This window comes from Cataglyphis hispanica, chromosome 20, assembly GCF_021464435.1.
Source record: "Cataglyphis hispanica isolate Lineage 1 chromosome 20, ULB_Chis1_1.0, whole genome shotgun sequence".
Taxonomy (NCBI): Eukaryota; Metazoa; Arthropoda; class Insecta; order Hymenoptera; family Formicidae; genus Cataglyphis; species Cataglyphis hispanica.
This window is the reverse complement of record NC_065973.1, coordinates 3,914,728-3,941,442: the sequence shown is the minus strand read 5'-3', so window position 1 is coordinate 3,941,442 and position 26,715 is coordinate 3,914,728. Positions and strand designations below refer to the sequence as shown.

The 26,715-nt window shown below is 34.8% G+C and overlaps 1 protein-coding gene across 4 annotated transcripts in view; it reads left to right on the top strand.

The window, feature by feature from the left end:
• Window positions 1–26,191, top strand: part of LOC126856963 (ras-related and estrogen-regulated growth inhibitor-like) — a 39,100-nt gene extending 12,909 nt beyond the window's left edge. For all 4 annotated transcript variants that reach the window (XM_050606011.1, XM_050606013.1, XM_050606010.1 and 1 more), the window contains 3 exons: window positions 2,110–2,186; window positions 16,473–16,654; window positions 23,643–26,191. In XM_050606011.1, the coding sequence (XP_050461968.1) occupies window positions 2,110–2,186; window positions 16,473–16,654; window positions 23,643–23,901 (518 nt within the window). In that variant the 3' untranslated portion in view covers window positions 23,902–26,191. The remainder of the gene's footprint in view (window positions 1–2,109; window positions 2,187–16,472; window positions 16,655–23,642) is intronic.
• Window positions 26,192–26,715: the final 524 nt, after the last annotated feature.

The following is a 26,715-nucleotide window of genomic DNA, read 5'->3' as shown; positions in this document are numbered from 1 at the left end:
GAAAAAAATTCTCTACTATTCAATAAAAATTCGTTTATTTTTATCATTCCAATCAAGCGTATATAAATATTAATACATAAAAAATTATATCGTAAATTCCTAACGGATTAGAGATCCGACGATAAAATAAAGTATCAATATATTTTAATTAATTCTGAAATAAATTCTTACAAATTTGACGACAACACACAATTGCAAAAAAAAAAAAAAAAAAATGAAAATAAAAATTTTAAATTATAACAATTTAAAGATATCTAAATATGTATTTAGGCGGAAAAATCAGAGACCTATGAATTCAAACATTCAACGATGACGGGCACTTTCGAAGTACCACTTATTTACTGGCTTCCAACGCACGACTTAAATTTGATCTCTCGAAGAAAGATCGAGGATGATCTTCATCGGCAATTTTGATTACAAGGCATTTGTACGAGCACAAACCATCGTCGTTTCACGGGACTCCGAAATAATCGATCCTTTTCATCTCTCGCCACGATACAGCGCGCGCTTGTTATTATTTCGATCTCGATTAACAATGCAAATCTCTTCTTGCGTGGAATAATTCTAGGCAATGATTTTAGAAAGCGAATCTCGTTGCATTGTCGATCCACTCGCTCGCACGGATGGGAACGTTTTGTCCGCGCGCGGAGAAGATTGCATCGTGCATCCCCGATAGATCGATGATAGATCACGTAGCGGAGATGGATCTCTATAGTAAAAGTCAAATCCGCGCGATCGATGACAGTTATATCTCCAGTTACATATTCGCCGAAAGTGTGTCGCAATCTTTCTTTTTCTCGTCAATTTTCGTATCCTTTTTTGCGCTTTTAATTTTTTAGAAAATAAAATTTTGTTTTTTCATCAAATATGTAACTTTCTATATCATCCGATATGCAAATTTGTCTTGTATTTAGATTAAATTGTTAGATTCTTGCATCTACGCTTTACTATCGAAATATCCATTCGTTAAATTCCATTTTATAGATTATCTCTTCGATCGCTCGATTTCTTTCTACAAGCGTGGAAAAAATCGTCGTCTTTCATATTCAAAGTTCAAATTATATCTCACGGTGCAAGCCTGTTTTTTTTTTTCGCACGCGTCGATGTTTCTTTCACGAAAGGATGCAATGAATTTTCCGTCACAACGCTTGGTCAAATCGTTTCTCCATCAACATTGTCCGGCAATAAAAGTTTCTCGAGCGTAACGGCCGCTAATATAACAAACATCCTTATTTGCTTGTTTCTGCGCTTCTCCATCTCTTCGCTGCCAACACTATGAGGTGTTTATGAGTTTATTTATCGTTTATTTATTACGTTTACCCTGTTAGGGCTACTGTGTTCAACGTGCTTCCGCGTCTTCCCTCCTTCTTTTTCTTCTTCTTCTTCTTCTTCTTCTTCTTCTTCTTCTTCTTCTTCTTAGTGCACGTGCTCCTCGAGCGTTCTAATCAGCTCCGAGCTTCCCCTTTTTCGTTCGTTCTACCAAAAGCATGCATGAGCTAAGAATCGAAGAATTTTAGAAATATATGAAGCGATAAATACATTGTGAAAAATTTCTCTTTCTCTCTCTCTCTTGTTCTAGAAATTTAAATATTTAAGGCTTAAGGAATAAAATTCTAGAAAAAAATATATATAAATTTGAAAACTTAATTATCTGTTGAAATTATCTAAATATTTAAAATTTTTTTAAATGTACGGATTAAATATATATATATATATATATATATATATATATATATATATATAAAGCAAATTATGTGTGCAAATAAGTCGAATGATAAATAATTTAAAATCAAATTTTTTTGATCGCAAATTTCCCGCAAAAACCACATGTCATTGTCAATGATAGTAATGACATAGGTTTGTCAGCGTAACTAATTAAAATTATCGTTACCAACTGCAGCGGCACTTTCGCGCATTAGCCGCGTTTTCTATTCTTGGAAAAATGTCGCTCAGACTTTTCCAGAGGAGATCGAAGTATCGTCTATAAATAACGCCGATTAAGAGAGATTGTCGCTGTTTTTGATTTATTTTGCGAGTCTTGTAAGATGCTTTCAGCGATAATAATTGGAATAAAGATAATGTCATGTTCGAAATTGTTATTTGTTGCAGATTTCCTCTACCGACATAGTGTTACTATCGACAATGTTACGACGGAAGTCGAAATACTTGATACTTCCAGGTGCGAGGTAAGTTTCTATAACGATCAATTTATCATTTACGTGTGATCCAAATGAAATCTTAATAAATATATTGAACATTTACAATAAAATAATTTCTTTGAAAAATATCTATTATATGATTTTATTTTATTAAAGAATAAAACATTCCATCGGATAATAAAATCATCTAAATATTTAAATATTTTTTAATATAACATAATGTGGCAAACAATTTTCAAAGAAATTATTTTTCAGACTTTTAAAATTTTTTTCACTCGGACAAAAATTAACTTAAAAGTATAAACATATAATTAGTCTCTTGCTAAAGAATTTTACATGCAAAGGTTTTGGAATTTTGTTGTAAAATAATTTCGCAGTACTTGAGTTTATAAAGATTTCCATTTTTTCGTCACATTTTCACGGACAATAGCAAGTTGATTTGACAGATTGATTCGCTTAGCTAAATTACGTTCGTTTGCGTGCGCTCTCGTGGCGAGGGCAATAAATGATGTATCGGTGCAACGGTATCCTGTGCAAATCCGTATCCTTTCGTGAGCCATTTTACTTTTGCGGTCTGCAAAAGAGATCCTGCGTGCTTTCTCGAGACGAATTCTCGCGGCGCAGGTTCCGAAGCAGGATCTTTCAAAGGCCCGGTCTAAATATATCTTCTCTCTTTCAACGGAGGCCCCCGTAGGGCCTCGCAGCCCTTAAGGCTCACGTCCATCATATGCTCGCGAAATAACATGTGAATGGCGAAGGCAATGCTCTGATATTATCGTAAACCGTCTTTGAATCCTCAACATATCTCTCTATAACCAGTAAAAATCGACGATTTAATTTAAATTTAATTCCGCGGTTTATATATTTATTTATATTCCGCGATTAATATGAGACGTATCTAGTATTGAAATATATGTTGGTATTTATATATGCGCGTGTAATCAAACACAATATATATAATATCTTATATTTTTTAATATGTATTATAAACTTTGGCGACACTTTGGGGGATTTTTCATAAATATTTCGTCCGATAAAAATGACATTTAACTTGGAATCTTCTTCGCGGATCAATCGGTTTCAGATCTATCTGACTTGACCTTTCCTAACCCTATGCCTAGAATACGGTAACGAACGTTGAGGCAAGGCGGAAATCCTGCGAGCTGACCCGTTAGTCGTATATTTGAATTGAATAACGATCGTTTTTAAATTCGAATCTAGGCGACTACGACCGCAACTGCACGAACAGAACGTGGCTTCACCTGTCGCGGCTATAACGCTCGTTGAAATTCCAGCGAGGTCGCTTTATAGCATGTAGAATGAGGTATTGTTCTCCTTTTTCGAGGAATCACCGTTGCTAAACTCGCGAACAGTGAAAACTCGTGCAATGATAAATTGATCTTGCCTTTTAATCTTTGAAAAATTTTCCATCCAAGTTCTACAAATTTAAAGATATATATATATATATGTATGTATGTATTAAAACACAAAGTTTTTAAGTTTGAGAATTTTCAAATTTCAAAATTCTTGCATGGCCAGTCGAATTTTTAAAATCTTAATTTATTTTTTCCACGCTTTAAAAGTTTTAAAATTTTCAGTTGCAATTTTTTTTTAATTATTTAGAAAATATATAAATTTTCAAAATTCTAAAGTTCCAATTTGCCAGGTCCAAATGTCGAAAAATTTAAGATTCTCCAGATTTTAAGTTTCTAACACTCGGATTATGCAAGAAGATTAAGTGCATTTTTAAAACGGTAATTGCCTTGTAATTTGATAATAGTACGAATAAATTACACAAGGAGAGAATAAATAGCAATTTGTTTTCGCGAATCCTGCTCCGGCTCCGGTTTTGACATTTAACTGTATTTATCCCTCCTCGATAAGCAGTGAGAAAGTTCATTCATAAAAAGTATTTCCTGCATAAGTTCAAGTATTGCGATTCTCTCTGACATCTTTTCAACGTGGTAGAAAGACTGCATGTGTTTTATTAAATTAAACGCATACATCGTACTAAAGAATAGATTTTCATGGGATAATTTTATCATTTTCGTTAATTTATATTTTACTATAATATTATAACGGAGAAATGTATAAATAATATGTGTATATAAAATTTATCTTTTTTTTTTTAATAACATGTAATTTAAACCGTGGAATAATTGTTTCATTTCTCGATGGAAATCAAAATGTTTTAAATTTAAGAAAAAATTAAATTAATTCTTCTTCTGGACGATCAGAGATGCATAATTTTGGAGGGAGGCTTTAATGCGCATTTTTAAAGCGGATTTTCAAAAGCCGCGCTTCTCACGAGCTGCTTACACGCACGTTACTACACCGACACCCGTTGGTTGTTCGGTAGCCCCGCAACTCGATCAGGCCCGGGTTGTTTTTAGCAAACTGGTTTTTCTACCCAGGGCACAATTACCGGCTTCCTTTTTTGCGCTGCTCCCCAAATGTTTGCACCTGTCGCTTAAAAGGCCGCGATCCGCAGGATGGCACGCTAGATGTGAATCTTTGAATTCTACGATTCATTTGGTCCTTCATTGAATCCTTCATTAAATTCCCTTTATTTCTAAATTTGTTAAATTTTTAAGTTATTAATTAATCTCTGAATTCTCTGATTTTTAGATTTTTTTATCTTTGGATTTACGTTTTACATATTTATATTCAGGCAATCTAAAACTTATTTTTTAAGATTTTATAATTTATTATTTTTCGAAATTTAATAAAAAATTAAATAAAAGTATTAAATAAATTAAGTAAGCTAAATATTAAATAAAAATTTTAATATTGATTCCATATTTTTCTACATTTAATTTTTACAATAAAAATGTGTTTGCAGTAACTTATATAATTATTAATATTTAAATTATCTTTGCGACATCGCGTTGCACTATTAACCGATACTACACAATTCGCTGGACAAGCAAACAATGCTTGTCCATTTAAGGACTCTTGTATATAAAATGTGTAAGAATGCAAGCACCGTTATCATACGGATAAAATAGGTAATCTATAACAGGAAGCGATGTTGATGATTTGTATGCGCATAAAATTATATTTTAAATGCTCTTACAAAAATACCACCTGACAATATATTTTTATATTTAAAAACAAATTAAGCTTGAATTTTCTGGAATTTTTTTATTACTATAAATATGAATATGAATATTTTGAATTCTATTAATTTATCAAGAAAATTATGGTGAGAATGTTGTTGGCGAGTAGGATCTAGGAAGATTGATATCGATGTGGATCAGTGTGGCAGTGGTCCAGGAAGTCGACATGTTTCCGTATAGAAGAAAAGCGGATCGTTAAATACACTGTCAACGAACATTCTTATCTAATTCTTCTGTACCAATATATCACGTCCGATATGTGAGGCTCCATTGTGAAGGAGATTTTTAGGTCGATCCCCTTTACTGTCGGTAAATCTCCACGAAATAGCTCGGCATATGCCACGAATAATCAATCCTCGACGACACGCAGTTTATCATGAGTACAACATTTACGAGCAATATATCGTTTTCATCTCGACATTTTTGTTATCGGATTGCCTCGGTTAGCGGTTGTCATGTCTAACTTTAGTAAATTTGAAAATTATTAACGATTAAAATTTTTTTTATGTGAAGAAATTATTTTTTTTACTTGTGTGTGTGTGTATTTTTAAATTCCAATTTTCAAATATTTATATTTCATGTTTGAAAACTCCGTTATTTTTAAATTGTGAAATTATTACATTTTTAATACCAAAAACTTCGGACTTTAAAAATTTTTAAAAACATTCACGTTTCGGAATTTTCAAGATTTTTTTAACTTCAAGTTTCTTGAGCGTTCAAGTTGGTAAAGCTTTTAAATTAATCAAGAAATTAAATTTTCAAATTTTTCTCTCTCGAAAGAGAGATGTAAATACCGAATTATTTAAACTATCTAAGTCGTGCAACGGATATTAGAACCAACAGCTGATAATTCGTCGCTAAGCTCTAAGGCTTCGGTCGCGCTACTAAAATGCATGACACATTGGATGTTCGCGTTGTAATCTTTCCAATTATCGCAGCATTCCTCTCACTTTTACCGATATCTAATCGCGATATTACATTCATCGAACATATTTAATGTTGCAAAGAGAATCAGCGTAAATTCATAGACGTGTCTTGTATTTCTACCAACCTACGATTCGCTGAGTATTATCGAGACATCGCTGTTTCATTCTTAGTGGCATTTCCTTACAAAATTAAAACCATCTTTTCATCTTTCTTGCAATCAGAATACATATTCAAATTAAAATACCAAAAATTATTTTATGAATTATAAAATTTCTTAACACATTTATTTTATTATAATTTCATTGATAAGAGATAGATGTCAGATGTATTCAATTTTTTTAATATTAAAAAATTGAATAATTTAAAAAAATGTTTTAAATATTTTATACATAAAAATCAGTTCGATTGATTTTTCCCGCAAACTTTAAGTTTCAATTTATCGCACGAAATATTCCCTCATTTTACGAAGCTTCTCATCTCGACGTTAATAATTAATCGCGCTGCACCGGACGTGTTAGGATGCCGCGGTTTAAAGGGCACATAAGCCCCGCATTTAAACGCGCTCTAATCTACGGAATTATCCGTTTCCGACATTACTACGTAACGTGCATCCCTGATATTCCGATACGCGCGGACCCAACGGACCGCACGAATGCGCCAACGATACCGGGTGCGATCTACCGGCGCTTTAAAGTGCACGAACCCATTGAGTGAGCGCACGTGGTCAACGTCCGCCTTGTAATTTTTCACCTAGACACCCCGCACGTACGCTCTCGTGTTATAGCGGATACCGATCCTCCGGTCGCCGTTAAGATACGCCTGAAAATCGACCGACCGTACAAATGTCCTTGCAGATAAGCGCCATGCAAGGCTGGCCATGCAATCTGCATTCGCTAACAAGGAAGTATTCGGATCTGTCTCCCAATTTTTATTTATTATATACATGATTTAGCACATATGCTTTTTTCTTTAAAATTTATTTTTGCGGGATTAATTAAGTTATCATTTTTCGATTATGTATATAAATTATTATTATAGGTTAAACTTCGTGAAAAAAATACGAGATAAGTAATTTTTGATAATTAAAGATTGATTGTAAAATATATTTATTTATTTTACGTTACATGTGTGACGGAATTAAATTAAAAATTAATGCAAAAATTAAATAAAAAATTTATACAATTTTTATTTGCTCGATCTTTATTGATTACATAATAAATTAATACGAAACTTCAAATTTAACTATAGTCGCGGCATTCAAATTAATTTCATATTATTCACTAATTTATAAATGAAATATTCAGGAATATTATATTGAAAAATTTACTAATTATTTTTAAAAATAATATATTTATTTTAAACGCGAATAAATGACACTAATATATTTTAGAGATGAAATATATTTTATGGCAACGAAAAAGTAGTGTAACATTTTTTTCTTTAGTTATAATATTTATGTAAATATTATTTATCGAATATTTGTCTCTGGCCCCTCGATACCGACGTCTATGAACGCGCTTATGTTCACGCAAGAATTTACGTGCTTGCAGCCGCTCGTGCCAGTTTAGCGTGCGTACCTTTGACCGTCTTACGCGTCATGTTAATGACGAATACCGTTCTAATGCGATGGGCAGTCCCGATCTACCTCATTAAGCACGCAATAAGAAGAGCGAACGAAGAAGAAATTGCGGCGAAAAAGTTTTAGACGCGATCGCGAATGCGAACAGCTAAAGTAACAGCGGAAAGTATAAATTAATATTAAAATAAAAAAAAATTATGTCAAAAAAGATTGATGATTCATAGATCTCTTCAATTATTTACTTGTCAAATTTATTTCGCGTATCTCTTCCTCTGTTCTTTTCCTCTTTTGTCTTACGATTTTAATTACGTCAAGCGTGCGATGGATTTAATGAATTATATATTTTTACCAATCTATAATTTTATTCTCATTCGCAATATGAATGGAATTCGCGGAGCATCCGGCTCAGCAAGATCACGTGGCAAGAATTTGGCGACGCTCATTCTGACATCTGGTCGTTCGACTTCTCTCGTACGGTTTTTCTTGGAAAGCGAGCGACGTGTGATATCGCCGATAGCAATTAGCGACGTGCAAAATGGCGCCTTTAGGCACGCGTCGCACAACAAGTCGAGATGGAAACCGATGCGGTTCTTTTTGCACAGCCTCTTACAGCTGATCCCGATACGTGTGCGCGTCTCTGACGAACCGGCACGCGGATCGTGATGTCAATTACTAACGAAGACAGTCGCCGGGCGGACTGTCACATGCATCGGACACAGTGACAGTGGCACGCGCCTTAATTCGCGTTCACAAGAGAAGTAGCGATAAATCCTTCCCCGGATGCCTGGAACGTTTCTTGCCATCATTACCTGCTAATGCCGTATCTCCGCGAATCTGAACTTAATTAATCAGACGTCTATCCAGCCTTATTTTAATAAACGAAATAAACTCTGAATCAGAACTTTATGTATACAATTTATTTTTTATTAATTATATTAAAATATATTTCATCGTGAAACATGATGAGAATATGAGATATTTCGCGATTTCTTTTTAAAACGCAGACAAATTAATATCGATCGTTTTTTGCTATTGATTTCACGTAACTGTACATGCATTTCGGCGTGTCTCCGTTAGGCAGACGATAATTTTATTTAGTTAGGTTCTAGTTGCCTTCTATGGTACCTGGTAGGCCTCCACTGGCACGGCCGCCAAGATAAATGACGTGAATGCACTCTCAAGTCCTATTTACATCCGAGAAGGACGATACGTGACACACGATGAGATGATTTACTTCAATTTTAATCCGCGAAGTTAAATTTCGATCCTAATTCGCGTAGCACACCTTGATACTCTTTAGATTTATAATCCTGAAGGTCCCAACAAATATTTCAATCATCTCTCAACAATCCGGAATTAAAAAAATCTCCAACAATCAAAATATTTTATCCATTAAATTCAAAGAAAATCCATAAAAAATTCAAAGATATCGACTTAATGATTAGTTGTTCGAGTTTCTCTCCTGATCACGAACGTTCTAACATTTGAAGCTTTATTGTAGGTTTCAGACATATTATAGGTTCTTTGATATCAAACTTCAGAGTTGCAATAATAATCGCACTTTCCTGCATAACCGGCATGCCAAGCTGATCGCTCTCGGCCCGAGTCGGATTTCATAGAATTTCCGCTTGGCTTCCGAGAGAGACTCTCTTGGAGTTGTAATATCGATCACGAGAATCGCGGTAGGTGTTCTCTCTCTCCACGCGGGTATAATAATAACCTCGGCTTAACAAGGGCACGGGAGTTCAGGTAGGCGCTCTCCAGCAGAATCGGCCACGTAGGTAGGAAGCCGAGCAACAAATGGGTAGGTGGCTGCCGACTGGCTCTCAACTCGGTTGGCTTTCGACCTCGTCGACCGCCACGATTAATACTTCCATCGTGCATTGTTCCTCGTCACGTAAATCTCCGGCCGGTGAGATAAGGCTCTACGGAAACCATTTATAAGATCGATTTATATCATTACCAACGCGCGCGGTTCCGCAAATATTCTCGCGTCAGCTGATCGTCTCATTATTCCCTCGTAAGCGATCGTCTTCCTGTAATGCCTAACTAGCGAGATGAAACAATTGCAGTTGTATCTCTCATTCAGTTATTAAGATTTGCCGAGGCAATAAATTGCAAATATTGCTTGATTGATTGTGGACAATTAATTGTTTTTTAATAAATAATTAAATATATAAACTTTGGAAATAATTAAAATTGACAATTGTGTTAAAAATCACGTATTACTTTTTTTATTATTTATACGAATATTCAAGATTCAAAATATTAATATGTGCTTTGTGCTTTCCTCCTTGTATTCTTTTCCACCTCACCCGATCAATTAATTCCATTTCGATCTCTCGATAGAGAAGGGAAAGTTGATTAACCACGACCGTGCCCGCCAAGTGACGTTAGTCATTGCAACCGGTCGTACATCGCATTTTTATAATCTACATACGATTATTCAGTCTATAATTTCGATATATGGGTCAATGTCTCGGGCCGCAATAAAGTATCAATCGTACTTCATCTCGTACCGATCGGCGCGCACGTTCCACTTTTGGTAGATTAATTTTTTTTCTCCCTCCTTCCACCCTCCCTCTCTCTCTCTCTCTCTTCCCCCTTCTGTCTTATCTCGTTTTGTTTTATTGTCATTTTCGCGTGTCTCATTTCTTACAATCTACATATGGCTTTACGGGTCGATGTTGCGCGGAACCGCAATAAAGTATCAATCATACCGCCTCGTCTCTCGAGGAGACCAATCCGCTCCGCTCCAGGATGCTGAGCGCCGCGTGGTGCCCAGGTGTGTTCCGTTCTCGCGAATATGAAGAGTGCCAGCAGCCTGGTGACACACTTCCCCAATTCTCGCATTGTTCTTCATCCGCATGCACGTACGAAATAAATCTCCGGAGTGAGAGGGTGAGAGCGGAGGGAGGGAGGGAGGGAGGAAGGAAGAAAGAGGGCGAATCCGCCGGCTAGCTGGTCCCTCTGGCCTCGTGACCGGCTCGTAATTGCGATTGCTTTTCGTGGGAGGGCCGGTAGATAATTGATAATTAAGCGCGTGCCCTCTTTGCCCCCGGGAATGAAGCATGAGGTTGGGAGGAGAAGGAGGAGGAGGGGAGGATCGAAGAGACCGCGAATGTAACGATGTTGTTTGCGACCGGATGTTGATCGGCATTCTTGTTTTAATATCGCCGTAAGTGCTACGCTTTAACTCCTTTTTATCTCTATTTTATTTTAATTTTTATGAAGCGCGAATAATCGTATATATTTCGTCAATATCGAATAATCTTTCAATCTTGATTTCGATGATATTTTTTTTGGAAAATTAATACGCAGAAGATTTCCTAAAATTATGAGTAAAATGTTTTTATTTAATTCAGCCAAATTTGATCTTTATACGAAATTAATATCGTCGATTTCAAAAATATCGAGCTTAATTGTACATACATATATATATATATATATATATATATATATATATATATATATATATAATTTTTAATTTAATAATTTTTATCTATTTTGGTAATATTTTTTTTTTTTTTTAAAATTAATACAAAGAGATTATTTTCCAAACAATTGTGTCTGTAAAATGTTTTTATTTAATCCAGCCAAACTTAATTTTTAATCGAAATTAATATCGTTGATTTCAAAAGTATTAAGTTTAATTAAAGCGAAATATCTAGTTCTCTTCTTTGGAATATATATACACGTTTTAATTTAATAATTTTTATTTATTTTGATATTTTTTTGAAAAATTAAAATTAATACGAAGAAAAGATTATTTTTCAAAATTGTGTGTAAAATATTTTTATTTAATTATATGTAAAATATTTTTATTTAATTCAGACAAATTTGATCTTTAATCGAAATTAATATCGTTGATTTTAAAAGTATTTTAAAAGTAAGTTTAATTAAAGCGAATTAAAAATATCGCGTTCTCTTCTCTGGAATGTGTATACACGTCTTAATTTAATAATTTTTATCTCTCCTCACTCCGATTAATTTGCGTCATTTTCGTTGATTGTGAGAAATTTCTAAAAATGATTCTACAAGCCGTTACACCCGCGGTATGCCGACAAACGACACTCGGTTTCGATCTCGATGACGAAGTTTCGGCTCGACATTGAAATTCCATTGTCGGCTTATCTTAATTCCTTCATGGTACACATGTGTGCAAACAAGAACCGCGTAAACGTCAATACACACGCGTATCCCGAGTATCTTTTGAAGTGGCTAGGATGGCGTATATAGCTTTCCTCGTTTCTTCTCGAGAGTAACAGTTATCGTATCGGCAAACAAAAGAAGAGATGAGGTACTTAAAGTATTTATGCGCGAAACGTTTACAAGACGAATAAAAGTTGAGTTAAACGGTAGAGTTAATGATTATTTGTATCCGTAAAATGAATACAATTAAATACTTGCCTTCAAGTTGTCCACGCATAATCTTTCGCAATTGTTTGGAGCAATAATTTCGTTTATTACAATACTTTTCACTCATTACTTTTCACTCTTCTCAACTCGAGGTGGTCGTCGCTCGTTTCATCGACCATTAATTATTGTTAGCTCTTTCATTCTCTCTCTTTCTACCTCTATCTTTCTAGGGGCGAACCCGGTAGGAACTCTGTCGTTGTAAAACTACGAGTAATAACACTGTAACTCATTGTCAATGGCCAGGCAATAACGCGACATCCCGTGCGGGGTCGGATTAGTTGGTGTCGCTTTCGTGGAAACATGCATTGTCGCGCGAAGAAAAGATCGTACGCCTCGAGACAAGTTCAAACCTCGATTCATATCGTTTCGGAACGATTATGTGTTATGTGCTATAAGAAAAGCGGAGAAATTACTTATTTAAGAAAATATTAATTATTATAATTGAATATTAATAATAATAATAATAATAAAGATATATATAATAATATTAATATATTAATATTAATATTATAATTAATAATAATATTAATATTAATAATAATAATAATAATAATAAATAATATATTAATCAATTATATAATAATATTTTATATAATATATATTATATAATATTTTATCTAGCTTTCCTTTTCCCTCTCAATAATCAATTATTTTATATCATACGAAGATTTTTACGTAATATTTTTTTTTTAGATGATAATAAAATTCTAGAATATTACTTTATTCCGTTGCACAATGAGGCGAAAGATATTCTTTGCAGGTATTTTTTGCAACCATAAGCGTGAATCATGATGCTGGAATTCAAGGTTTCCGATACCTGGGGATCCACTGATCTCGGAATGCCGTTTATGCAGAATATGCGGTCCTCTAATCGGGGGGGCATTATTAGCCGATAATATTGGCGCTATTCGTATAAGGGCGAATAGTCTTTGGGATCGTTATCTGCGCCACGAACACGAAGGAACATAACTTGGTGGACGGAGGAGCGATCGTTGCTTATCCGGCGGGATCGCGTAGGTGTTAAAGCGCGCGGTTCTCGCCCACTTGAATCGATTCCGAATGGACAGGACGATCGTTCCTATCGGGTGTCCTGTTAACTGTCGCGTCGTTTAAAAGACCGCCAGTCGAAATATACAGTCCGTGACTATCTGTATTTTTATCTACTCGCTTTGATAGCTCTCGAAATTTTTTACAAAATATTTTACAAAATATGAAGCTTTAATTTGGATTTTATGAATACCGAGTTAATTTAATTATTATTGAATTTTGCATTTCTTTCATCTACAAATATTACGTTTATAAATGATAAACTTAATATAATCTACTTAAATATTATATATAATAAATTTTATTATAAGTTATGAATTATAATAAATTTTATTATAAATTATAAATTATAATAAATTTATTATTATAATAATTATAATAAATTTTATTAATTTGTATTATTTATATAAATTAAGAAAGAGAATTCTTGTGTGTCCTTAATCCAATTTATATATATTGAAATTTATCATACACACATTTACTCAAATTCAATTTAGAAAGGTATTTTAAATATTTATCAATTAAAATTATAAATTGAATACGAAAGTCTATTTATGAGCGAAATTAAATGTAAATTGGATTGTTACATGAGCTTGCTTATGTATCATATTTAACCATGACAGCGCGATATTAATGAATAATCGACGCATTTTCACGCAAAGTGTATTAAAGCGTTATTTAATCAAGAGACGTTCTGCATTATTTCATAACCGGACGGATCATGTCGGCGGGCGTTGTGCAACTCGCCGCTGATGCACTCATGTGACATGCGTGAACGCAATTCCGGCATCGCGTTCAATTGCTTCGAATACAATCGGTCAATAAATATTTATGAGCGAGGTTCGAGCCATGTCTCACACGACGCGACAGACGCACGCCTGCCGATGTTTTACATCGATGACGTCTACCCGGTCGAGGTTACGCGACAGATTTGGTACTCGTTTAAAATTCTCAGAGAAGACAGATTCTGAAAAGATATATGGGGGGATAAATTTTAATTTGCGCGCATTTTCATTAGAAAAGTCTAAACAATGATATTAAAGTAGGCACGAGCCGTTTCACACAGATATTATATAATAAAATATATATAAAATATATATAAAATACTTACAATTAAAGTATAAAATATTTACAATTAGAGTATTTTACATAGTATTTATGAAAATTAATTTAACGATTCACACTGTCATGCAACAGCGGAGTTATATACAATAAATAATTTATAATACAAGTATATTTAAATAGAAAGAACAGAGAATATATACGATAATTAAAATTTTGAATAGTAGTTATTATAGAAGTTATATAAGAATAGTAATTGTTGCATGTACTGAAATATTCTAATTATTTTTTAAACAAATATTTAATAAAAGAATTATTACACTTTTTGAAAAATAAAAAAATTTGATAGACAAATAAAATATGATAAGTGCATAAAACTGCATAAAAGATAACACATCTTCGATTTTATCGCCACTTAAATATATTGCAGGAGAGGTTCTTTTGAGTAATTTCCCGCAAGAAATAAATGGGAGGGGGACGGCATTGGTTTTTAGGAAATATAATAAATTAAAGTTTTACGATTTTTTAATTTCTTAGCTTTTTCTCAGATATTATAAACTAATATTAGGAAAAGTGAAGTTTGTGTACGTTGTATTTGTGAACAGACGTGGAAGAATTGTTTGTTTACATTTACATTTGGATAGATACACGTCATGGATATTTTGTCAATAATGTGTTTCACCTATTTCTCGCAGTTCGTTAACAGCTCTCAACAAACGACTACACGAATTTGTGAGTCTTGTCTTGAAAAATATTATTTATTGAATACGTGGGTGGAGAGGAGGGGCTCCGTCTTTCCTTCCGCATCCTCTCCATGCCGGAAAAGATCTCGTCTAATTTATTTTCATTATCATTTTCATTATCACTTTATCTTTAAAATTGAAAATATATTTAGGCTAGATTAGGATTTTTTCGAGACGGCAGGGGGAAGGTCCTTGCCCCTCAAATGTAAATGTCATAAATAATTTTTTTTAATGAAAAAATAAATTATAGCGGGTACACATACTTTAATGTACAATTTATATCTTCTAAACCAATGCCGTCTCTCCCACTTATTTCTTGCAAGAGATTACTCAGAAGAGCCTCCCCTACATATTTAAGTGGCGATAAAATCAGAGGTGCGTTATCTTTTATGTAATTTTATCAAATCTTTTATCAAGCGTAATTTTTTTATCTTAATAATCTAAATAATTATTCGTACAATATATCGTGGATCGCAGAAAAGTTTGCGTAATTTTAACACTTAAATGAGATTCATAAATTTCAGGCTGCATAAATCATGATTCAGGCTCGTAAAATATCAGCAGAATTTTTATACGAATAATCGCGTAATTTTTGATGCAATCAACTTTGATGCCTTCTTTTTACAGTGGGGTATCAACAATCTTGAAGACGTTACAATATTACGTTGTAAGGTGCATATTGGCCGTTGTCGGAATTCCTGTGGCGTTTATTTACGAGCACGTTACACGCAATATTAATTCGACACATTTAATCGTAAATAACGTCCGTAAACACGCGAATCTTTTACCGCCCCCTCGAGATATATGTTTATCTCGGTCTATAAAATTTAGTTTCTCTCGCCGGATGTGAAGGCAGTTTAAGCGATGGCTGAGATTTACAGACGCAAATTGATGAATCAACGTGCTCGTCTTCGCCACATTTTTTTTTCATAGTCATTAAAAATCGTTTTATTCGCGTACGTAAATAGATGTAGCATGCTACTATCTCTCTCTCTCTCTCTCTCTCTTTTTCTTTCTTTTTTTTTCTCTCTTTCTCTTCTTTTTTTCTTTCTTCCTCTCTCTTTTCTCTCTCTCTCTCTTTCTGTCTTTCTTTCTCTTTTTCTTTTCGCGAGCTAAAAATACGATATTTTGCAAAAATTTTGATCGGATAAAGTTCTACGAATTTATAAAATTTTTAAGATCTTTGGTAATATCTCTCCCATAAACTTTCGATCTTGCTTTAGAGCGCGAAAGGATTTCGAGTCTAAGATCGATTTCTATTTACTGATACCATCTGTATAGGAGGATAGAATGTCTTGCATGTAAACGTGCTAAGTTATCTACAGATTCGAATAGAGATATGTCAAATTAAATCCATTTCTCCGATTCTTGGCTGTCATATAGTAATCGGTCGTCGTGTACACATCGATTGTTTCAGGAGAACGGCTGTTTGTACTCGCATATACGATGGGGCGAGGCCTTCGTCGTCGTCTACAGCGTGACGTGTAAGCGCAGCTTTCAGGAAGCTCGCGGACTCCTCAAGCAACTCGCCGATCTACGCCTGCCATCCTACTTCACTGCCCTCCTCCTCGGCAACAAGAGAGATCTGGACCATGCACGGTGAGCATAAATCACATTGTTACAAATATGATTAACGGTTTCGTAAGAGATGGGCGTGTATCTTCGTATAAAGTTCGATGATGATCCTCGATATTGATATACGAGCAAATAAACCGCACATCATATGTTCATTCCGGGCATGAAAGACGATAATTATTGATAAATCAATGAGGCAGTAATTCTTCATTATTTTATAAGCGCGATTTTTTTTTTCTTGTACCTTGTTTATCGTATACTATAATTGTGATGATTATTTTTATTGTATTACAATTAATTAATTATTTTTTATATAGATTCTAATTTTTTGGTAGAAATAAATAGAATATATAAAATTCGATTATAGTGTAAACACGTTTTAATCTCTCTCTTTGTTATTGAATAATAGATTACATGACCGTGATACGATGAATATTACAGAATAAATTTTCCGTGGCAATAAAATTAAAAAGAGATAAAGAGAAGGCTTTTATTCGTAAGTAATGTCGTGCTTAAAGTACGTGGCCCATTTTTACCCGCGGCCTCGCAAGCGGTCTGGCACACTTGGCCGCGTGGCGTCTTAAGGGGTCTTCACACGACGATACTCTTTTATCAGCATCTGAAATATCCTATCGATAATTTTTCTTCTTCAATTCAATGCATTAAGAGAATCACGTATAATATAATTCCCGCAATTTTAATATCGAATTTAACGAAAAAAAATATCGAATATTAGAAACTTGCGTAAAAAACATTGATGCTCCAAAAATTATGAGTCAAAATTTTTCATCTCCCGAGATTTTATTTAATTATACGTGATAAATACGGTGCCGAATTTTATTCTTAAAATAGAGATTTATCTTATATATTATTATCTTTATAATAATTTATATAATGTTATTATCTTATATAGTATTATTTTTATAATAATCTATATAATATCTATATAATATTATTATATATATTATTATTATCTTCATAATAATTATTATATTTTAATAATTATTTAATTTTTATTATTATATTTTATTATCTTTATAATAATTATTATATTTATTTATCGCGGAGCACGTTCGACGTCCCGATACGGCTCGTATGAGGGCCGCTTAAATGGTGGCAAGAATTACAATATCATTTCGCGTCGCGCGATCTCCGATCGCCGACTTCGTATATCGCCCTCGGCGGATCGTCGATTATTCGCTCGTTCCGTTTTTTTTTTCCACCGTCGCGCTTATCCCGCCGATGGCTCACGCGCGATTTGCCATGCGTATATAATATATATATATATATATATATATATATATATATATGTGTGTGTGTGTGTGTGTGTGTGTGTCCGGCCTATTAATCCTCGCAGTTCACTTTCCATCTGCGAGTAACTGGATCTTCACGAATGTTCGTTCGTTTCCTAGACGAGGTGAGATTTCGCGTGCGCTACGCGATTCGCGTTTTTCCAGACGAGTACTTTATTAAGTTGTTAGCGGTTTTGTTGCTCCCTCCGTGCAATCGGAGAGAGGCATCTGAACATTTCGATCTTCTATAAGCTCTTCTATTGATTTGATATTAGTCCTTGCATTTTTTTTCTTGTATTTTTTCTTTTTTTTTTTACATCTCTGCGAACTGTTGATACTATCGAAACTTCGGAGAACTTTGATCACGTCGAAATTTTTTTGATAACACGTTCTCTTGTTCGTGATCGGATTTTTTTGCGACGCGCGCAAATTTTTTTTTTTTTGTTAGCGCGACACTTGTTTTCGCAATAAACGAGTTCAATGAACCGAACGTTGGATGACACGGAGTAAGTTAATCGGCCGACTGGTACGTCAACTTCGGCGAGCGAGACTCATCCAAGTCGGTCAGGCGACTTGGACAGGTAAACAGATCTGGCGAGGCGAAATATCGCACGAACGGTTTTCTAGATGAACGTCGAACGACTCGACACCACTACCGGGTGTGTCTCGAATCGAATCGGTGGCATCTGCGGTCTGCGAGCGCTGTCACGTGTCGTGTTTCACATGTCGCGGCGTCGAGAATCCGGCGGTTTGACATATAAATATGTAGATAGATAAATGGGTGTCACACATACTAGTAGTATGTTTGCCGATTAAAGAGAATAATAAAGAGGACGCGAGTATATCAAGCTGTTATGTAAGCTTTCTCTCGATTTTATATCGTGTTTCTTGGACTTGTGTGAATTTCGCAAGATGTTGAGTTGAAAAAAAAAAAAAAAAAATTAAGTTAACAATTCAAATCAATGGAAATTTAAGTATTTCGAAATGTATACATTATCTAATTAAAATTTATAAGGGAGAAAGTTATAAGGGAACTTTATTGATCTCTTTATCGATGACTTTATATAATTTAGCGAAAAAGTTTTATAATCAGTGATAAAGTGAGAGACGTGAAAAGGTATTTATAAAAGAATTTATAATTTTCTGCGCGTTTGGCAAAATTTTTTTTAGTGCATAATTTCAGGGCTTTTTGCACGAATTTTTAAGGAAGCATTTTTCGATCCATGTTTATAGAAAACTTTTTGTTCGGAATTAAATTTCCTATAAAATCTCAAAGTCTGACCGTTGCGGTCCCACCCTGTATAAAATGAAACGTATTGATTAACGAGGAAAATGCATAGCTGACTGAAAGACGCACGGATACAAACAGGTGTGGCTTGCGTGCGAGTTTCTCAGGCATCGATACATCTTGTCGCATTTTATGCAATAAGTCGCTCAAAGTGCATCATTGCGTTGCGTGATTCGGGCGAGAGAAAGCTAGGAAATACTAGTACGCGCGCGTTTTTATTTGTAACATGAATAAAGATTGGCGGCGGCGGCAGCTCATTAACCTTGCCGGATTGGCTTCTCGAATGTCCGCCGAGGATAAATATACATTAATAGGACAGCGCAACGCGCGTCTAATGGATAAATTTCGAAATTCTTCTAGATGTATCTCGTCAATTTATCGCACCGATAATTTCAAAGTAAATAACTTCTTTTTTCAAACTGAATATAAAGTATAAAATATTATGATTGATTTTATTTAAATCTTGCACTCGACTAATTCTAGATGACATTATGATCAAATTTTGTTCTAATGAAAAGATCTCTTTTATTAGTAAAATGTATATATTATTAAAATAAATTATAATTTGTTAATTTAAAAAAATTTATTTTTATTTTTTAATATATTTAATTGAATAAAAATAATCTTTCTTTTGGTTTATTATCATCTATTAATTGATCATTTCTATCACTCATTACATCGCGTGTCCATTGTTTTATTCACGAAAGAAATATGTAAATGAACAGATTCATTCGGTATTCTTTTCTTCCATCGAACGAAGAGGGATTTTCCGCGCGATTCTCGCAGGAATGCGGATTATCATCAGCGGAGATACGCTCTTCTTCTCGCCTTATAAGTTACCTTCTCGTCCTTACGCCTCCTTTATTAGGGTTTTGCATACCGGGAGAAATCTCACCGATGATCTAGTAATGACGACATTACAATTACACACGATACTACTAAACAGGATATCTCGATGAAGAAGGTGTCGGGAGTATGTCCGCGAAGGAATTCAAAGACGCTCTATCTCTACGCTTCATCTTCTCTAAACTAAAAATTAATTTAAGACAAAGAAAAAAAAAGATGAGTAATTATACATTAGCAAGTTTAGTTGATTTTTAAATCTAATTCAAACTTTGAAATTCAAATTTTAATTTTCTAATTAATCAATTTTTTAAAATTTTTAGCAAGTTCTCCATTAAAGAGAAAATACGTACAGGTCACAAAGACAAAGTCATGAAACTCTTAAGATCGATTCAAATTTTTTAATTTAATTAAATTCAAATTCAAATAAGAATGAAGCAAAAAATGATTCAAAACGCATTTTTGTTAATAAAAATTTGACAAGAATATATATATGTAAGTTTGGCTCTTATCTTCAGTATTTCTTTAATTGTCAACTTAATTGTTTATACTCTGAACCTATTGCTGATATTATTTATCTATTATCTTACAGTTTCAATATTGATTCTAAAATTAAAATAAGTTTGACATATTTGTACGAAGATTGGAATATCGCAAATTACTAAATAGATCGGTTTCTCTAGAATCTAATAATAATCTTAGAATTACATCTCTCTCTCTCTCTCTCTCTCTTTTCTAAAATGCTAAAGATCGCGTGGGTAGGAAAATAGGCAGGTAGATCGAGATAGATACAATAGAATTTGACGGATATACTCTCGACATTTCAGCCTTTTAACTTGTAGTCAACCTTTAGACAACGAGGATTACGAGGCAGAGAGGTCGAACAAGTTTTACGGGGCGCATAATAAGCGTGATCGAAGTATATAAAATGTCGTGGAATCGCTGGGAATTTTCGTGGCGAACTAACAAAGGGAAAAGATGGCGAGGTGTCCCGATAGCCACGAGCGAATAACAAAAATGTCACACCAATAAAATGTCACAAACACGCCGATGTTGCAAGCGAATGGTCGCCGATCGGCGACAAGCGGAGGCTACATATCGCTGGCGGGAAAAGAGCGATTCGATTTACGTAACTGGCATTTTGATGGCATGCAAAAGATACACGCTCTTCGTAACTGTCACGATTATCGTCGAGAAATTTAATTAAACCGGAATTATTCGAGATACCTCTCTCTCTCTCCCCCCCCCCTCTTTCTCTCTCTTTATAAGATGAGTCATAAATTACAACGCCTTCGCTTACGTGTCGCATGCAGGGAAAATGATCAGTTTTAAATTAATCACACCGGGTGTGACATCATTCTGCACGTGAGACTTTCAAAATTTGATAAAAATAAATTTAATCGTGATAGAGAAAGAAAGAGAAAGAGAGAGAGAGAGAGAGATTTAACTTATTCAAATTAGAAAATTTTAATTTATTTACTTATAATTTATTGAAATTAGAAAATTTTAAAGCTCGGAAGTGTGAATTTTAAAGCATAGGATTTTTCAAAAAATGCAAAAAAAAAAACAGCTTAAATAGATTACTTTAAATAAATAATAAAAAATGTTAAGGAAATTTGCGAGAATTCTTAAATGATGATTGTTGGAGGCGCACGAAAATCGAACACGGGAATTCGATAATCGCGACGAGGGAACATCGTGCCTCTATCCGGTAGCCACGCTCGTCGTCTTAATGGAGTTCATAAAGATTAGAGCGAAGTCCGCTGCAGGGCTGGTGAAACCGCTCTCCCGAGAACGAGTTTTCGCCGCTTTAGATACATCTCGAGAGCCGTCGTTCGGTCGCGAATATTACGCATCGATAACGCAAATCTCGAAATATCATTACCGACAATCTCACGCAGCGGGGCTGACAGACTGGTTCGGGAAGAGATACTTCCGCTTTAAAATGTTTTTATTTTTTTCTCAGAGTTTTTAATTCTTACGATTTTCAAATCTTTGAAATTTTTATATTTTTATTTTAATTTTTTCCTCGAAGCCTTGCTCACGAAATTAAAATCTTGGATTTCAAAAAATTTACATTAATAAAATCTTGAATCTTAAATTGTTTTTTTATTTATATAACTATTTGATTACATAACTTTCTTCTTTCTATAAATTTTTATCGTTCTTTAATACATATCTGTGTTATTTTTACGGTCTATAATTCACAGTTGAGCATATATTGACGCTGGACACATCGTAAATATCTCGCTTGTCTTTCTCGAACTAAGGAAGAACGCGGGAACGACGGAAATTAACATCAATCGCTCGTAAAGCAACGCTGGATCGTTACTCGTATAAAATAAAAGAGAACAGATTAACGGCCGTGATTAAGACACATCGAGCTTACGCTTGATCGCGTCTAATCGGACGCCCTCCCACGTGCGCCTTCCCGCGACGCCTTTCGTGAGGATCATGTGTTCCTGCGAATTTAATTGTTTCCATAAATATCGGAGTTTCTTTGCCTTGCGCAGGGGCGTGTTCTTCATGCTGGAAATGCGCAGGAGAATTCCTTCCTTTCTTCCCTCTCTTCCTTCGCATTTAAAGATTCGCGAATTCTTTCGTTCTTTTGTATTGATTAAAATGCGGTCGACGTATTAATTCTTAAATATTCGAAGATAAATTAAAAAATTTTTTAAAAATATGTTTTAAAAGTTTATAACGAGTACAATTTTTAAATTATTCGATAATTCTGTGAATAGAATTATTGAATATTTAATACTTTTTTTTTTTATGTAAATAAATTCGATCTTAATTTTGGACAAGGAAAAAATATCGCGTACATTATAATAAACATGATATATGCGCAATTATGAATGTACAGAAATATGTAGCAGAGTTTGAACAAGGCACTTATTAACTCAAACATCATAAACATCCTGCGGCGATCTCATCCTGGCGAAATTCCAATGACTCCGCTTCCTCTCGTAAACGTGGGTCCGGTCTTTATGTCGCCGTTCAATCACCTCTCTCCAAGCAGTGTCTGGTGTTTGCCAAACTCGTAGCATCCGTCGTCGATCCAGTACATTTCTGCCGCTTTGCGAAGATTTAATTCGAGCCTTGGACGATTCCATTGACTTGCAAGAGCGCAATGTCCGCCGGGATATAAATCTGCGAACATGCCCGCGGCATCCGGTCCGCGTTTCCGCCGCTTCCTATCGATCTTTCAACACATGATTCGAGTATTTCCGCAATATAAACCACCAGTCGTGAATCACGCGAAATGGCTATCCTCACACAACTGACAAGTGTGTTGCGAATATCCAGTCTCCGTTACAAAGGAGAGAATATATATCATATGTCACAAATGTCAAAACTTTACTATTTCTAAATTAAAAGATTATAAAATCCATCCAAATGTTTTAAATTTCAAATAGTGTACGTGATTCTAAATATATAGAGTTTTAAATATTTGAAATATATTTTAAAATCAAATTTTGCGCATCGAACTATTAATATCCTAAAGTTTTCAAATTTATACTCTTGACATTTTGGCTTCAAACAATATAAATATAACATCATTTAGAGAAATCGAACATTTCTGTTGCAGAGAAGTGTGCGTGGACGAAGGTCAACAGTTGTCCTTGGCGCATGGATGTCAGTTTTACGAAGTAAGCGCCGCGGAGAGTCCCGCGGGGGCGGCATTGGCCTTTCAAGCGCTCCTGCGGGAGGCGAGATCGGTTCAGCTCCTGCGAGCGTTGCCGATTCGCCGGAAACTGGGTGTACACTCGGTCTCGAGGGTCCTCGGGACGATCTTCGGTAAGAACACTACCAAGGACCGTAAGAAGAGGCCATCGTTGAGCATATGACGCCTTCTATGCGCCCTCCTCCTCGGAGGACGAGACGAGCCGGGCAGAAGGACCGACATCGTCGTCCTCAGCAGCAACGTCTACTCCAATCGCTGACGAGGTCCTCGGCGACGAAGAATCTCCCTTCGTGCTCTCCTGAATTCTGAGGGAGAGCCACCGAAATCAGAAAATCGATTTTAAAGCCATTTTTTTTTGACAAGAGAGTGATTTTTTACGAAGCGTTGATGAAAAAAAAAAAAAAATACAATCACCAGTAGCAATCAAGCTGCCGAGGTCCTCAAGCATTCGGAGTCTAAAGCTCCGAGGATGTAAGACTGATTTTCTGACGCGGGATGGACGCGTGGGTCCAATATACCTTGGAGATGCCTTGGAAGTCTGAAGCGTGTGAATTTGATAAAAAAATATCTAAGGCTCTTCGACATGTGACAGCCGGAAGATCTGGGCTCCGAGAAGATTCCATTTACCGGAGGGCGACATTCTTGAAGAAAACTGTATTTCGAATGTCGAAAGAGAACGTTCGCGTGATGCTCACGAGTGTGATTCTGCTTTTCGCGGTGTTTACGGATTCTCGCGAGAGAGAAGCGAATCAACGCGGGACTCGGAAATTATTCGTGCTTGATGTGTGCATAAAGGTACTTTTTTTTTTTTTTTTAAATAATGCTATACCGTTTTGCAGTGATTACAAGTGACTGGCAAGTTGTTCCTGAACGGCGTAATTCTTAAGATGATTTACTGAAAATGATTTTTCGGTTACAAATTGTCTCAAAATCATTGCCGCGAGTGCAAATTTTATAATTGGGGATAATACTTGCACATCACTCGGTATCTAAGTTATTACGTTATTAACTCTAAACAGTATAAAACAGTATTTATTTCCTTCTATTATATTTATAAATCTCCTAAAATTAAAAAAAAAAATGTCTGACACATTGTTTTGATTGGCAATTTTGCGCTTCCATATTTTTGCAATCTAAAAAATTGGTTATCTTGCCATTAATCATAATATTAAAATTTATTTGTTGTTTCTTTCTTTCTCTCATTCGCGCCTACGCGAGTAAAATATTTTATACTGTTTAGGGCTTACATTTTTTTTTTTTTTTATGCCCCGAAAAGAAACCCACGAGTCTTTCAAATTTCGATATTTCCACTAAGTGGAAGAGATCACGGATTCGATTCGATTATCTGCCTACCGCCTTAATTATTTCTCAAAGATGTTCGCAAGCGGCTCGTTGAGAGCGATTTTAATATCTTCATCGTCAGGCGTGATTGATTCGATGACTTTTAATGTTCCTAAAGAAAGTAGCCTAAGTGTAAATAGCGCGCATGTTCGCTTATCATACTCTGCGAAAAGTCTCGCAGACTTGAGTAATCGTTAAGATTTACATATGAGAAGAGAGAAATAATGAGTACGGATGCTAGAATGTTGAGCCCATTAAAGTCATTTGTCATTGTATTTATTAGCAGTCAAGAATACAAAAAGATTACGACGAAAGAATACATAGTATGCAAAATATATATTATATATATATATATAAAATTGTAACGTTATATATATATATAGTGTGACAGTTTTAATGGCCAGCAGCGGATTTGAATCACACAAAATAAAATTTTTTTTTATTTTTTGTTTTCTGTATATTTTATTTTTTGGTATAAAAAAAGAAAAATAATGACTTTTAATGGGTTAAAAAATATTGATGATCGTTTGAATGACTGCCATGTTTGCCACTGACAGACCGATCATCGCGGGTCTTGTCAACTCTATATCGTAGAAAATGTTGGTCGTTCGCCTTTTTGCTAAGCTCTACAATCAGATGTTTTATAAATCTCCTTTTTTTTTCTACGACAAGCATAGAGACTTACGATCGACTTTTGAGATTCACATAATTCATAAATACTTTCAGTGCCTTTCGACCCATTAAACGGTGTTTTTTTGCCAACAGCTGACACGCTTAACAACGTGAGAGTTTCAACGAAGAGAAAATTCTATTTTACATTTAAAAAATGGATAGTTAATGAGCAGTAAATGAGCGTACTATCCCTTTTTAGCGTGTCAGCTTTCGGCAAAAAAAAAAAAAAAACCGTAAAACTCTTTCAGAGTTGGCTTCCTCGAAAGAGGAAAGACTCAACGGAGTGCGTATCTACCTTTTTCACGATACATTCCACTTGAAATTAGCATCTAATGTGTGAGTGCGTAATTCGATTCCAGGCAGATGTCGATCGCTGTATTCGAAGTGCTAGTCACTTGTTATCGAGAGAAGATAATAATAAAGGAGCGTCTTTTGTTAAACCTCGTCATAAGTCACCTCATCACAAATCACTTCGTCATTAATCTCACCACAAGTCTCCTCGTCGAATCCCATTGTTCCATCGTCTCTTCCCTTCGAAAATCATCGATGATCATCGAGGGTAAGTCATTTCATCATTTTCAGATAACTGGAATTATTTTGATAAATAATTATACATTTATTATCTACATGTATATATAAATCAAAATAATTCTACGATTTTACATTAAAAAAAATTTTTTTTATACATGTATAATAGTATTTGCGATTCAAATGTTGACTAGATCTGAAAATAGCTCATTACTGTATTGTTTTATATGCGCCAACCGCGAGTCTCCTCGGGCGACGTCGTCACGGCCGTTGATTTGATGAAAAATCGACCGGGTAATCTCGCGGATCGCGAGAACGAATTTAGCGAGCTTCGTTAAATGGATTTGCCGTCGACCAAATAACTAGTGATTCGGGCCAAGGTTTCGAGTGCAGGTTTCGTCCGTCTCTCTCGGGCCGCGATACAGAAATAAAATAC